General features: G+C 46.0%; 1 protein-coding gene across 8 annotated transcripts in view; it reads right to left on the bottom strand.

Annotated features, from left to right (window-relative positions):
• Positions 1-1,037: 1,037 nt before the first annotated feature.
• The window catches only part of IKZF4 (IKAROS family zinc finger 4), a 29,487-nt gene continuing 14,835 nt past the window's right edge, over positions 1,038-15,689 (bottom strand). For 3 of the 8 annotated variants that reach the window (XM_079140542.1, XM_079140544.1, XM_079140543.1), the window contains 8 exons: positions 15,455-15,604; positions 13,639-13,732; positions 12,021-12,125; positions 10,368-10,628; positions 9,408-9,575; positions 5,972-6,121; positions 5,381-5,512; positions 1,038-4,643 (listed from right to left, as the gene is read on the bottom strand). In XM_079140542.1, coding sequence (XP_078996668.1) covers positions 3,883-4,643; positions 5,381-5,512; positions 5,972-6,121; positions 9,408-9,575; positions 10,368-10,628; positions 12,021-12,125; positions 13,639-13,732; positions 15,455-15,541 — 1,758 coding nt within the window. In that variant the 5' untranslated portion in view covers positions 15,542-15,604 and the 3' untranslated portion in view covers positions 1,038-3,882. Of the gene's footprint in view, positions 4,644-5,380; positions 5,513-5,971; positions 6,122-9,407; positions 9,576-10,367; positions 10,629-12,020; positions 12,126-13,638; positions 13,733-15,454; positions 15,615-15,689 lie in introns of those variants that run through there. The other 5 variants (XM_079140545.1, XM_079140547.1, XM_079140549.1 and 2 more) reach the window with 3 other exon arrangements.

Genomic DNA, 15,689 nt, shown 5'->3' with positions numbered 1-15,689 from the left:
GGCGTCACATACTCTTGGGTTCGTTCACATGCTGCCTGTCACTTATTGGCTGATGAGTTTTGAACAAATTATTTAATCTCTCTTCATCCTTTACTTTTCACCAATAATTGTGATTTTTCCTATGCAGGTATGAAGACTTGGGCTGGGCATGGTGGCGCATGTCTGTAATTCCAGCAATTCAGGAGGCTGAGACAGAAGGATTGCAATTTGAGACTAGTCTTAAGCAACTTAGTAAGACTCTTTCTCAAAATAAAAAATAAAAAGGGCTGGGGATGTAGCTCAGTGATAAAGTGCCCCTGGGTTTAATTTCCAGTACCAGGAAAAAAAGTGAAGAATTGGTACAGTGCTTGGCAATTATGAGATGCTCAAGTGGTAGATCCTATCATTATCATCATTCATGTTATTGTAACTTACATTTTTTAGGCATGTAATGTGTTTTGCACATAGTATGTACTCAACAAATGTTTGATGAATCTCTGCTTTGGGTAGATAGGCAAGTCAGACTTTTACATTCTGAAGATACTTGTAAGAAAATTTCCTCCACTTTTCATTCTAGGCTGAAATTTTCCCTGTTCTGCAGCAACAACTTATGCACTCTTGTCTGATTTACTCTCAATCTTATTCACCTCCCAAACTGTTTACTAGTTGGCACAACTTGCTGCAAGGAGGTCCCTCCTCCTTCCAAGCAGGAAAGCAAGGCAAAGGACGTTTGCAAAAACAACCAGGGGTGGTGTTAAATTACTCATGTTTATTTATAACAGACCTTCAGCCAGTACAGTACAAAACTTACAGTAGTATATCTCCGTTACACAAATATTTACTTACAATATATTACATATACAAAATGCTTTGCAATAAGTCTCAAAAGCTAGCTTAACTCCCCTAGAGAAAGGAGAAAAACTTTAAAAAAAAAGTTGGGGGGGTGGGGTAAGAGGAAGAGAGGAGGAGGTGGAGGGGCAAGGGTCAAAGGAAAACACCAAACAGGCTACAAAGGAAACCTTGGGAGAGAGGGAGAAAAGAGGTGGTATTGCACTTGCTTCTGTGTTTTTTTTTTTTTTTTTTTGTTCTTCATAACTTCTGATTAAAAATATATATATATATATATATATGTATATTATGTACACAAGGAAAGAAGCTGCCAGAAGTATTACAAAATCCCACCTGCAGCTTAGACATTGACAGGAAAAAACAAAGGTCTGGAAAAGTGTCTATTTAGAAATTCTTTTTTCTTTTTGTGGTATTGATTTTGAATAGCAATATAAAAGGAAACACCTCTACTCCATGTGGGTTTCACTGTGTGGTTTTTGTTTTTTCTTTATTTTTATTTTTTTATGCAAAAGGAGCTGGGAGAGAGCATGAGGATGTTTGAGGTTCCAGAGCTGGAAGGCTCTGAAAAGTAGGATTTTGTACCTAAGACCCTGGTTAAAGTGCAGTGATGGTCTGGAAAGAGAAGGATGCCCCTCTCTCCCCTCCCTAGCACCTGGTCTTGCCCTTCCAGTCTCTGCTCTCATGGGCATAAAAGTATAGCCTCAGAGCATAGTCCTTCATGTTCCAGGAGGTTACAGGTGCCAAGGCTGGCTATGGGAGGGGATGGGGGCACCCTAAGGCTTTGATACCCCAGAAGGGACAAGTCCTTATGAGGTATCATCAAATACACAGCAGACACAAAAGATGTGGGATGGGTAGGTCCAATAGGAAGTGGCTCAATAACCAGAATAATTCAGGAGAAGCCCAGGTATTAATCTTAGCTCTACTGCCATCCTGAACAAGGAGCAAGTACCTAAGGGTGCTGTTGAGAAAAGACTTTACCTTCTGTAGGGACCACTCTCCTCTGAGCTGACTCCCCCATCCTCTGCCCTTGGCAGCACCTATTTATTGCTACATTGTTAAGGAGGAACAATCACCCTGCAAGGCCTCTCCTTGCCAATCTGGTTCTCTTGGGGAAACCACAGTAATGGGGAAAGAAAAGGGCAAAAAGGAAGTTTTTTCACTTCCAATGACAGGGTAAGGTAGACTCTTCCCAGACCCTTAAGAGCCCCAATCCCAGGATCTGATCCTTAGCCTACCTTTTACCAACCCCCCCAACAAATATCCCTGATAGGGAGTGAGAAAAGAAGTGGTGAAAGGCCAATAAGGAAAAAACACATGGCAAGAAAGATGGACAGGAAAGGAAGAAAAGTGGGGGGGGCAGGGGGGGGGGGGGAGAGAGAGAGAGAGAGAGAGAGAGAGAGAGAGAGAGAGAGAGAGAGAACCAAGAGTTACAACTTGTGAGGTGTTACGGTTGGTTTTTCATTTTTTTTCTTTTTTTTTTTTTTTTTTTTTTTTTTTTTTTTTCTTTAAACATAGAAAAACAGCCTTTGGTTTGAATCTCAAGGAAACAGAGAGTGGGATGGCTGTGGCACCGGGCAGGGAACTCTTTGTAGAAAGAAAGAGACCTCCACTTGCAGTGGGGTTGTACCTCCTCCTGCCCCTTCTCGTGAATCCTTGATTATCCAAATAGCCAGGGGTCTCTGCAGCAGCCAGGAGAAGAATGCCCCTCCTGCATGTCTGGGAGCTGAGTACAGAAGGGCAGTGAAGGATGACCCCCGGTTAGTTGTGCCTATTCCGTTCTTGATGGAACAAGGATGGAATGGGTGAGGGGCACATATCCTTGCTCATCCTGGGATAATTTTTGGTTATACTGAAAATCAGAAGAGAGAAAAGAGACATCCTTTTCTCCCCGCCACTACTGATAAGAACAGGGCCCAGGAGTGCAGGAATGAGAGGGTGAATCCTGCTGGGAGGGAGAGGAAGAAGGCAGCATGACTGAGGGGTTGAGAGATCCCCCTGGTCATCAGGCAGCTACCCATCAGTTTTTCATAGGATGGGGACTGAAAGAGTCCCTATAAGCCAAGAAGATCACTAGAGTAAAGAAGTCTGAGAGGTGGAGGAGAGAAAAGATTTTGACCCACACCCTTCCCATGCCCTGGTTCCTAATTAGGCACCTGTGGCTCCCAATGTGTCAGAGACAGAGGGTTGCAGACCTAGCCTTGGCCCCTGAGAATACAAAATGGGGTTTACTCCAAGGAGAGAAAAGCCACCACTGAGCAGAGTGGCAGGTTGAAGAGACTGGAGTGGTAATGAGGGTTGGGTTGGGGAGAGGGACGAGCTATATCACATCCTGGAGAGAGATCCTGAATATAGACTTTGGGGAGCTCATATTCCCAGGGGCAGTCAAGAGGATCCTCAGTCTCACAGTGCCTGGGGAGAAATTCTTCAACCCCTCCTACTTCCAAATGAGGAAATTCTTCATTCATTCAAGAATAGTGCAAGCTGCCTAAAATGAGAGGGCACGAGAGGTATGGAGTACCAGGTTGAAGAGTCCCAGAGAGGAGATATAATGCCACAGAGCTAAAGTAGGGCCATTGGGAGGTATCAGCATAAAAACTGAAAAATCAGATAAAGGGTAAGAATTAAAGCAAGAAGCTCAAGGTCTCTTAATATGAAGAGGAGCTTCCGACCCCTGGGGCTGTTGGATGCTGGATCCATGAGAAAAATATTAGGCTTACTGTAGAAGGGAGCTGTGGGCAGGTGAGGGAGAGGCAAGGGACTGCCATAAATAAAAAAAGGCAAAGTCAACTAAATAAATAACTCAATGAATATGCCGGGATGAGAGGAGAAGAGAAAAAAGGAGAAACATAAGCAAAAGATCTGTTTCGTCACAATGCTTAAATAGGCCAGGGTAGAAAAGGGGAACAGGCAAGGAGATTCAGGGTTAGGTGTGAAGTCAAGTGGCCAGTGGTGGGGGCTACAATGCAAAACTCCTTGGGGTGTGGTGGGGACAGGGCTAGACACCTGTAGTGGGGCAGTGGAGTAGTGGATAAAGGGCAGGGAGAGAGGTCACTAGCCCACCTTATGCTCCCCTCGAACAATGTGGGAAGAAAATTCGTACCGGTCCTGGCTGTGGTAACCACAGATATTACACTCGAAAGGGTCTCTGAAGCCATGGCAGCCCATGTGGATGGTGAACATGACGTGGTCCAGGAAGAGGATGCGGCAGTGTTCACACTTGAAGGCCTTCACAGGCTCACCGCTCTCCCCCACCACCCGAAGCACTTCTTTGGAGGGGCCTGGGGTACCCCGCAATAACCCCTCCTGTGGCTTGGGGTCCTCTTTGGCATAGGCAGGACTGTGCCGGCCCACCACTATGGTGGGAGGTGGCTGGGGTGGGGGACCTTGAGGGAGGGATACCACCCCCCCAACTCGATCTTCGTGGTTGCTCTCAGTGTCCGTGGAATCCTGGCAGCCATTGCTGGGGGATGCCCCAGGGTCAGTCAGGGGGCCTCGGGCCCGGTAGAGGAGGGGACCTCCATCACCCAGGTCCTCAGGTCCCTCACCTGCTTCTCGGGACCCTGGAAGCTCCAGTCGACCAGGGAGGGGTTGCATCTGGGTGTAGACAGAGCTGATGACAGGAGTGAGTTCTGAGATGCAGTTGGTGGGTGGAAGGCGGAGAGGACGCAGATGCTCTGTACCCACAAAGGCCAAAGAACTTCCAAAGCCAGGTTCCAGGCCATGGTGTGCCACCAACTCCACATCCTTTTCATAGCCACCGGAGTTCACATCATAGGGGAGGTCTGAGAGGCTGAAGCGCATCTGCTTTTCACCTGTGGAGAAAGGTCTCAGCAGGGCTGATTGAATAATTCCTAAGTTCTCCCCAGGATTGCTTCTTTGTTTTTTGACCCATGGGGCTGGATGTAACATGATCATCATTATTATTGTTTCAATTATAATTATTATTTGTGGTGCTAAAATTGAACCCAGGCTCTCACACATGCTAAGCATATGCTTCACCACTGAGCTACACCACTAGTCACTTGTAATATTATTTATTACACTTTATTTACTTCCCCCGAGGTCAGATGATGAGTGCAGCATAGCATGGTAGGCTCACTCCCTGACTGTAGGCTGTAATTTTAGACAAGTGTTATCCTATCTAGCATGAATATTTCTTTTATCATTCTCCATAAAACTCCAGGCCCTTAGAGAGCTCATGCCAGTGTCAGGTAGGGAAAGTACATGCTTGCTTACTTCTCCCAGTCTTGTAAGGGCCCACGCAGACTGCCGTCCTCCTAGCCTCAAAATCTCAGAGTTTGAGCCCTAAACACCTCCCCTTATGACAACACAAAAGTCCTCAACACTGACTCTCTCCACTCTCTTGAGGTTCCTCCCTTATTACTTCCTTCCTGGTCTAGGGGTAACTTCTGAGCACTAGAATTATTAGATTGCTTTCTTTGCCTAGATCAAACCACCAGACCAAAATCTCTAGTCTAATGGCAACCAGAGCTCAGATTTATTTGAGCTGGGCTTTCAACTAATGTCTCCTTTCCAACTGGACTCTTACCTACAAACTTCTGGGGGGTGGAACGCTTGCGTTTGGTGAGGCTGTTGGCTAGACGATCAATGAAAGTTGGCCGCTCAGATGATGAGTGCAGCATGGAGTCTGGCACCATCTCCAGGTCACGAATCTCGTCACCTAGTGGGAGGGAATGGGGGCAGTAGTAGCTGAGTAGGGGTAGCACTACCTCAAGAAAACCAGCAGGTCAATAGCCTGAGGGTCAGACCTAAAGCCTAGGAAACTGGCTGTTTACTTTACCCTACTAAAGCTCATCCCCATATTGCAGACCATTTGGGGATAAATATGCACATTTGACCCTTGATTCTACTCTCCATGTGTTTTTTCTCTCCTATTATTCTGAGGATATGGAGCCAATCTTTCCCTACCCGTGCATCTACCTATAGCACCTAACATAGGACCCTACTCTACACTGACTAGGGTACTTAGGATAAGGTGCTTGGTAAACTTAATAGATTTAATGAAGGTAACCGTTCTATGTACCTCATCCCTCTGTAGGAGGAGGCACTGGAATCACCCTTGATCTTCAATCCCCTGGATCTGCTCCCAACTCCCCTATAGTACTGCTCAGGGCCTCACCTGGTTGGCCAGCCAAGGCTTGGGCTTCAGTGCTGAGACTCTGTAGGTAGTTGTGGCACCGTTCCTTGTGCTCCTCCAGGGTACTCTGCTGTTTGTAGCTCCGGCCGCAGTAGTTGCACTTATAGGGCTTGCCCACTGTGGGAGAGGAAACTATGGAAGATAGACAGCATCAGAGTTACTTCTGTGCTCTTCTCAAAATTATCCAGGAGCAAATATACAGTGGCACGGGGAGGAAAAGATGTTGCTAAGTTGAATTCTTCTGCTTGTTTGCCCTTCCCCAACTTCACCTGCAACAATGGATAGATGGATTAAATTTGGAGAAGAGGGACAATGTGTAGCTATGGGAGTGAGGGAATCCCAGGACATACAGCTTCAGACTGGTGATGGGCTTTTAGATGACCAAGTTGCTGCTCAAAAGAAGTAAGGACCCAGGATCTTTGTAGGGGAGCAGTAGACAAGTAAGCCCCACCCTAGGATCTCAGAGTCTGGGGCCCAGACTGCGGTTTAATCTTTCCACATAGCAGGCAGGTGTAAGTGCTGTTTATCAGACAAGGGGATTTTTTTTTTGCTAACGAACTATGTGCCTTGGTTTGGGGGAAACTGGTGGGCTGGGCTGACAGAAATGAGAGCCCTTAGATCTGCCCTGTGGGGAGGGGCAGTTTTCATTGACCTTTACTTCTATTTTTATCTCCATTTCTTGCCTGATTTTACTGATTATTTTTTTGTATGTCTCTCTACAGTGAGGTACCTACCAAGAGAGCCCGAGAAGTACCATTAATGACAAGAAATACTAAAAAGAGAAATAGAAGAAGAGAGAAGAAAATAAGGGAGAGAGTAAAAAGAAAAGAACAACAGTTTGGGTTTTTTCTTTTTTTGTGGGGGTAGGGGGGCTTGGGATTGAACCCAGGAGTGCTTAATCATGGAGCCACATCCCCAGACTTTTTTTGTATTTTATTTAGAGATAGGGTCTCACTGAGTTGCTTAGAGCCTCACTCAGTTGCTGAGGCTGAACTCTTGATCTTCCTGCCTCAGCCTCCCAAGCTGCTGGGATTACAGGCATGCACCATCGTGCCTGGCATGGGTTTGTTTTATTTTGGAAAAAAAAAAGAATGGGTCATAAAAACAACTTTTTTATTTGTTTGTTTGTTTGTTTTGGTACCAGGAATTGAACCCAGGGGGTACTTAGCTACTGAGCCACATCCCCAGTCCTTTTTATTTTTTATTTTAAGACAGAGTCTTGTTAAGTTGCTGAGGCTGGCCTCAAACTTGTGAACCTCCTGCCTCAACCTCCTGAGTTGCTGGGATTACAGACATGCACCACCACACCAGCTAAAGACAACTTTTTAGAGATATTTGTGAAAAGAGAAAAAAAAGTGAAGAGTATATTTAATGTTTCTTGCTGCTATTGAGCAGGGAGACAGAAGATATCTCTAGGAGGATAATAATTATTACTCAATTCCTACATATGCCTAAGCTGTGCCTTAACTAAATCAACATTTTGCCATTTTGCTCTTGTTCCATAAACCCTTGTGTTTGGGGGATGAAATGAACACCAGGATTCCTATCCACCCAACACCCTTGAGGAAATGACTTAACATCTGGGAGAAGAATGATCCTCCAGCCCCTTTTTTCTTTTGTGTCAGTTGTAACAGGAAGCATCTCCCAGAGATGGACGTAAACAGTTTACCTGTGTCTTCTTTTGTCCTTAACTTTCTTTAGAAAAAAATCCAAAATCTACCTAACTGACTTTGTTGGTAAGAATTCTGGGGGTCAAGCCATCCTTGTTTCATACCAGCAGGGGGAGCAGCCCATTTCCTGAGAAAAAGGATCACGTACCTGACACTCGATTTTTTTTTTTTTTCCCCTTTAATATTGGGGCTCAAACTCAGGGCCTTGTGCATGCTAAGGCAGATGTTCTACCACTAAGTAACATCCCAAGCCCTTTTTATTTTATGTTTGAGACGGGGTATCAGTAAATTGCTCATGATCCTACTGCTCATTCTCCTGAGTAGCTGGATTATAGGCATGTACCATCATACCCTGATCTACCCTGATCTGGCACTGGATCTTTTTTTTTTTTTTTTTTTAAGTATATGTGTATTTGTTAGTTGTTGATGGACCTTTATTTTATTTATTTATTTTTATGTGGTGCTGAGAATCAAACCCAGTGCCTCACACATGCTAGGCAAGTGCTCTATCACTGAGCCACAACTCCAGCCCAGGCACTGGATCTTGATGGGGATCAAGTTATGCTACAGAAAAACTGTGTGGAATGCAAACTTTTTTATTCTCCCCCAGCTTCAGTTTCCTTGTCAACAAAATGGGGATAATCAAATCTATCTTATAATTATTATGAGGATCATATGAGGAGAAGCAAATGAAATTCTCTGTAGATAATAAAGCATGAGTCAGTGATGATCTTTCTTCCTGTTCCTCCATGTACATAGAGATAAAGAGGTCCCAGTTACAAGGTAGGAGAACCTGAAACAAGGTAGGTGGATGGAGAAAGTAGAGGGTGGCAAAATGATTGCTCTGTCCCTTTAAGTCCTGGCCCAGGAGAGTTTAAGAGAAAAACAGCCACAAAAGTTTCCGAGGACAGACCCTACTAATTCTTTCCTCTCTTCCCCTCTTCCTGCCTTTTCTCAATCTTGAGCTCCCTCCTTCCTGCCAGCTCAGCTCCTGGCATCTTCCCAAGTCCAAGCCAAAGCCCTAAACTTAGTAAAATTTCTGACAAGTGCTATTTTCCTAGTTGATTCTGAGATATATTGATTCAAACAGTCTTGATTGGGCTAGAAAACCTTGCTGATCCAACTCCCCAGCACTATTCCAAATATTGACCCCTAGACACTCTCTATACTTGCTCCTGACTCTTGGAAAGTGACAGCCACTTGGGATACAGAACAGAAATGGGATACTTGTTTCCTAATTGGAGGTCCAAGGCTCCTTTTTTCCCATTTTGGAAGGTCCATGAATATTTATAGGATCCAGTAGGAAGTAGAAGAGAGGCCAGACAGTGGTTGCCCAAGACCTCTGGTATTGTGAAGGATGGATGAAGATGATGCGGGGTCCAGGGTAAATGGAAATGGGAGAGAGCTTTCCATGGGGCTCAGAAGTGGGGGTGATGGGGCACAGTTAGTGCCTGCATCATCACAGTCTTTAAAAAACAAAAGTCAGGGAGGATCCAAGAACATTGTCCATGCTCCTTTGTTCCATGTCACACAGGGTGACAGTAAAATACCTCAACAAAGAGTCCTCCAAATTCCTCACAGGCCCTGCTGCCTAGAGGAAGAGTTAAAGAGGTCCTATCTGCCCTGTGACTGCTCTCCCCTCTTCAGTGATAGACACTGTAACTACCCAGTACAGAAAAGTCACAGAGTTCTATTTATTGGGTGTGCCGGGGCCCCACCCTCTCTTCTCCTGCTGAATGGTCACTGACCTGAGTGTGTGCGGAGGTGACCAGTGAGCGCATCACGCCGGCGGCAGGCATAGTTGCAGAAGGGACATTTGAAGGGCTTCTCCCCAGAGTGCAGCTTAATATGGCGCAACAGGTTCCCCTTCTGGGTGAAGGAGGCACCACACTGGTTGCAGTGGAAGGGCCTCTCACCTGCAAATGAAAGAACAGAGTTTAGAAGGCTCGCGTGAGGAATGTTAAGGGTTGAATGTAGCCCCCAACACTGCAAGGGAAGTTTCACTGAACATATTGCTGAGGGGCAGAATGTGCCACACATGCTAATACTGCTTTATCAAGATCACCTGGGAAGGTATGGGTTAGAGGTGTGTGGTAGGAAAGGAGTACTGGGCCTGGAGCACTAGACCACAAGACTGTTATCCAAAACTGAGCTCCACAAGGACCATTCTGCCCCAGGAGCTCAAAGTCTGAGGAGGCTGAGAAGTGGCCTTTGTTTCCCACTTTCTACCCGCTTTTGTTTTTTTATTTTCTAAATTATTGAGATGGGAAGGCCCAAATGATGCTCAGGAGTGTTATTCCTGTTGGACTAAGGGATCCTTCTTCTTCTTCTTCTTTTTTTTAATTTTTGGTGCTGGGAATGACCTCATTGCATGCTAAGCACAACTCTACCACTGAGCTACCAGAATCCTCCTTGAGGCTACAACATCTCCTTCTCCTTCACACCCTGAGAAAAATATTAGCTTTCCTTTGTAACAACAACTGAGGAAAGTGCCAGGGAGGTACAGGAGTTAAGGGAAGTTCAAATTCCATTCCTCCTTTTTTTATTTTGTCAGCTAGAAAAATGTGCTGGGAGAGACCCTCCCTTTCCTGAGGCTACCCCACTCCAGTATGGGCTCCTGCAACCCTCCTTCTGCCATTGCCCCAACACTGCCTCTGCCTCTCAAGCTCCCCCGGGAGATCCTCCCTGAATGCCTCTGGCTTACTCACCAGTGTGGCTGCGCTTGTGCACCATGAGCACGTTGGGTCCAATACAGACCATGCCGCAGACATCACACTTGAGCTTGCCATTAGGCAGCCGGATGCCACCAGGGGAGTGAGGCTCTGGCCCACTCCCATCGCAGTAGCCCAGGGGCTCAGACAATGAATCCTCCACAATCACACTGTCGTCCTTTTCCAGGAGCCGCTCATCTGGCCCCAGCAGTCTGCTCGACTCCTCATCGCTGTACATCTCCACCTTGATGGAGTTGGCTGGAAGGTGGGATGATGTTTAGAACAGAGGTAGACAAGGGAACCTGTCCTTAGGCCAGAACAACACTCCTGAAGTCCAACAGGGTGTCTCTAGGCCCTGAGACCTACAGGCCTTAAGACAAGAGTCAACACCCTAGTGTCCTGGGTGATGACAGCAGGGTCCTCTGCAACTTGAAACAACCTTCTCCTTCTCTCCCACCCACCAGAAAAATAGGCTTCAAGAAGCTAGGTGTGGTGGCATACACCTGAAATTCCAGTGACTAAGGAGGCTGAGGCAGGAGTATTGCAAGTTCAAAGCCAGCCTCAGCAACTTAGCAAGGCCTTAAGCAACTTAGTGAGACCCTGTCTCAAAATAAAATAAAAAAAAAAGGGCTGGGGATGTTGCTCATGGTTAGGTGCCCCTGGGTTCAATCCCTGGTACCCAGCCAAAAAAATAGGCTTCAAGAGAAAATAGTTGGGGTTCATAGGATGTCTTCTGTCACTAGGGAAAGGAGGCAGCTTAGGGCAGCTTTTTCTCTAGTCTCTTGTCATTAAGAAAGATGTCTGGTTTGGCTCTAGGCAGGAAGCCAACAAGTAACAGTGGCGGGAAAACAGTTCTAGGAAGACTGAAGAGGTACAACAAGCTAAAGAGAGCAAAACTGGAAGATAGGCATGGCTTCCATTATCCTCCCACCCCATAAGACTGAACCCCCTCACTCTTCTCCATACAAATCTGAGAAGCGGGTGGTATAAGAGGGAGGAGCCACTGAGGAGAAGGCTTTGGCTCTAGCTCTGACCTACATTCCTGGCTATTTCAACCATTTAGAGAATGTCATAGATCTAGGGCCAGCTGGGGAGGGGCAGTCAGGGGGATCCTGCCTGGGCAGGAGAACACGGTGTGGTAAGAAGGTCCTTTTACTATTTCCAATCTATCTAATACCATTTCTATCTACCAATTTCTCCAGTTCCAGAATTACCTCCTTTATCTTAATGCCACTCATGTTCCATCCTCATCTGGCAGTGACTATTCAGAAGCCAGACACTAAACTCCTTCGTGTTTTTATTTATTTATTTATTTTGGTACTGGGAATTAAATGAGTGGTGCTTAACCACTGAGTTACACCCCCCAGTCCTTTTTATTTTTTTACTTTGAGATAGAGCCTTGCTAAGTTGCTTATGGCCTCGCAAGTTGCTGAGGTTGCCCTAGGACTTGTGATCCTCCTGCCTCAGTCTCCCAAATCTCTGGGATTACAGGTGTGGGCCACCATGCCCAGTTCATTCATGCTTTTAGAGACTTTAAGCAGAAGACCAAAGGGAGGTGATGATGGGGAAATGGTTGCCTATGGAAGGTGAATTGAGAGCCGAAAAAAAATAGGGGTGCCTAGTGCCAGGAGGGGTAGGAGTTTGACTTACCACTGAGTGAGCGGCTGGGAGAAGAGTGCTGGCTGTTGGGGGTGCTCACCGAGGGCCCCACTGGGGCCCCAAGGAACTCCTTCTCCAAAGATGAGTCCCCGCTACCTTGGAGGAGAGAACAAGAAGGCAGGTAAAGCTGGGGCTGGAGCCATATACTGTCCATTGCCTAATCTTTTTAAAAATTCAGTTAAAGTTCACAAACACTAATCCCATAGCCTTGCACAAGGTTGTGTTGTATGCAGGGCACCATACCTTGTGCCCTATCAGCCTAGTGCCCAATGCCAACTTCCGTGAGCTCAGTGACTGGGTCTTGTCTACTCTACCTTTATCTAAGCCTGAGGAGAAGAGCATCACTGACGTCTGCAGGAAGCAGGGCTGGCTGGGCGGGCCAGGGAGAAGAAGAAACTAGGGGCCTGAGGAAGAGGTGAATTGGGACAATATTTTTTCCTATTGTTCCTTTCTTCTCTTTTCTTTTTGGTACTGGGGATTGAACCCAGGGGCACTTTACCACTGAGCTGCATCCCCCGTCCTTTTTATTTTTTATTTTGAGACAGGGTCTTATTAACTTGCTTTGGGTTTTGCTAAGTTGCTAAGGCTGGCTTCAAACTTGTGATCTTCCTGTCTCAGCCTCCTGAGTCACTGGAATTACAGGCATGCAACACCATGCCCAGCCCAACTGTTCCTTTCGGGAGCCTTATTATCAGGTTTGGGATCTGCAGGAAGGGCAGTTGGAATTGTTCCTGAATCTAATGATAATGTTAGTAATAACAGTAATATTAGCTAATTTTTACTGATGCTTACTATGTGCCAGGCATTTTTCTATATGGAACCCAGATAAATGAATTATCTCCTTTAATCTTTAAAACAACCCTATGAAATAATATTGTGTTAATTTTTCAGACGAGGAACCACAAAAAAGATTATGTTACTTATCTAAGGTCACATAGCTGGTAGTGGTGGAGCTGGGATCGGATCACAGACATTAAGTGCCCAGTACTTAACCATCACTTGTATAGTCAACTGGGAGTCATGGTTCCAGGGGGAGAGTTAGGTCGATTACACTTTTGAAATTCAGCAAATATTTGAGTATTCCAGAAAGGTGATCTGATTCCAGTCACATATTTACTATTTGGTATTCCCTTGAGAATTAAATAATCAGCTTACCCTCAATATATTCATTTTAATTTCTTGATAAATTGCTTTGTTAAAATGCTTTTTGAGATTATCATAATGCTTTTAAAAATCAGATAACATACCTGAAAATATGAGTGTCTTTAAAAAAATCCCTCCTCCCCACAATCTTCTGCACAAATATGAGTGAAATAAAAACACATGTAGATAAACACATACACAGACACAAAGCAATATGTAGATACACAGAAAGAGAATAAAGAGAACATACCTACTGGAATAAACATACCCATAGCCTTCTATATTATCTGCTAACATGAACATGCATGGATGTGTGCACACAGGCCTAAATATGGAAGAGAGAGAGAGAGAGAGAGAGAGAGAGAGAGAGAGAGAGAGAGAGAGAGAGAGAGAGAAACACTAAAATTCATCCCTAAAGTCCACCTATTAGTACTTTACCCAATTGCCCAGCTATGCACATACTTACTTTCACAAAATAAAGATTCCATTATAAAATGGTTGGAGTCTTGGGCCTGAGGCAAGAAATCCGGAACACACCCTCCTGAGGGATCCCTCTCCAGCTTTGGTCAGTGGGAAGAAAACAACCACTCAGGACTTTGGGACCATTTCCCATTCATATCCTCTCCTAAGAGTCCCATTTCCCCCATGCTATCCCATCAAAGCCTGAGGAAATTTGTTCACTATCTATAGAAAAAGCCTTATAGCTTGAATCTGAGTTTTTCCAGCTGGGACTCTTTAGGTGAGCCATGGTTTCTTTAAAAAGTTGCCTGAAATCAGAACCACACACATATCATGAAGTGAGCATCTCAGGACTGTGGGTTAAGACTTGTGGACTCAGAACTAGTTTTAAAATATGACCTTTCAACTAAGTGTAGGATTAGTAAGGTTAGAAAGTCTGAAAAGGGCATCTTCTTATTCCTTTTCAAATGTTAGTGATGACTTGCTCCAAATCACTTGATGTTAGTATCAGGGGAAGAACAGGGCCTGGTACTGAGGCCTTGATCCTAAAAGGATGCATGAGCTTGGTGGAAATCCATAGCTGGCATCAGCTTACCAGGCCTGAGGCTGCTTTGTGAGGTCAGGGGCTTGCTATATCCTTAAAGGAATAATTAAGGACACTGAGGAGAAAGTATCTGTGACTTTCCCAATTAAAGCCTGGAAACAGATGAGAAAGTAGGAGCCTCAAGTCACACCAGTAATTCCAGAGGCTTGTTGATGGTATTGCCCTCCCTAGGATAAAGGTAAGAGGGAAAACAGGCTTAAGTTTACTTTCATGGGACTAAAACATAAGAAGAATTTATTTTGGGGGGCCAGGAAGTATTTGTGGGGCTCCAGGGATTTTAAATTCTAGCCAGAGGGTGAAGGGGACTAGAGTCGGATTTAGAAAATTCAGCAATTCCTCTCTCAGCCCCAGAAAATTCAGTGAGGGAATTTCAAATGCCTGGGACTCCCAAGAAATCCCAGACTGTCAAAGCCAAGAATTAAGGCTGTTCTCATGTCTTAGAGAAATTTTCTTGGTCAAAGTCAGCATAGATTGGCTGAACCCCCAGAGAGCAAAGCCAAATCATGAGGTTCACATCAGAGGAACTGAGAGGTAGGTAAAGAGCAGAGAAACAGAAGGGAGGGAACTGGGAAGCAGTGCACAAGCTAAATGTGTCTCACATGTTGAAGGAGACAAGCCCTCTGCTCCTGCTGCCCTTCTTCCAATCCCTTCAGAGAGTGGCTGCATCTAAGGAACAGCCATGAGCTCAGGGAGCCTCCACACTTCTCTGCAAGGGACCTCATCCTGACTGCTTTCTCTGTTGACCATGGGCTCCAGGTGGCAGGATGCTAGCCTGCTAGCAGGGAACAGTGGGTACATGAGCAAAGAAAGACGCCCATCGCCAGCTCTATTGTGGGGAGGAGGCTGAGGCCCCTCAGATCTCCGTTCCAGGCTGAGACATTTGCTGTCAAGGCGCCTATTCCTTACCTCAGTTCTCTCTACCACCCATTCCCACCCAGGTCTGCTTTGGCATTTCACCCCAGGCAGCTGTACCTCTGTCCCCAAGGCCTAATCAAGATGTCACCACAAGCTCCCACTGTCCAAGTCAATGATCTTTGCTTAGCAACACCAAACACCCTTTCCCATCCTCCGCAAGTGTAAGGAGGAACGCCCCCTCCCCCGCTACACACACACAGCCCCCATCCTCTCCCTCTCAGGCTTGGGAGTTGTTACTGAATTGGCTCCCTAGCCCCAGCACCCCCCTTCCCCCCTCCACTAGCCGCCTTCTTCCTGAACTTACATTATCCTTCCCTTGCCGGTGAGACCCTGGGGTGCGAACACGGCCGCCGCCTTGGAAACGGCGAGGGAGTGCGGGTGGTGTGTGCATGTCTGCGTCTCGGTGGCAGGCAGGGGTGAGCCCAGCCACTCACCTTCCAGGAAGCGTGGATTCCTGGAAGTGAGGGGAACCGCCGTCATTTCGCAGGCAGCGGCAGCGGCACGGTGAGCAGGGGCCCACGGCTGCAGCCAGCAAGAAA

Source organism: Sciurus vulgaris, assembly GCF_902686455.1.
Source record: "Sciurus vulgaris genome assembly, chromosome: 5".
NCBI lineage: Eukaryota > Metazoa > Chordata > Mammalia > Rodentia > Sciuridae > Sciurus > Sciurus vulgaris.
Note: the sequence above shows the minus strand (reverse complement) of the source record. Positions and strands in the feature narration are given on the sequence as shown.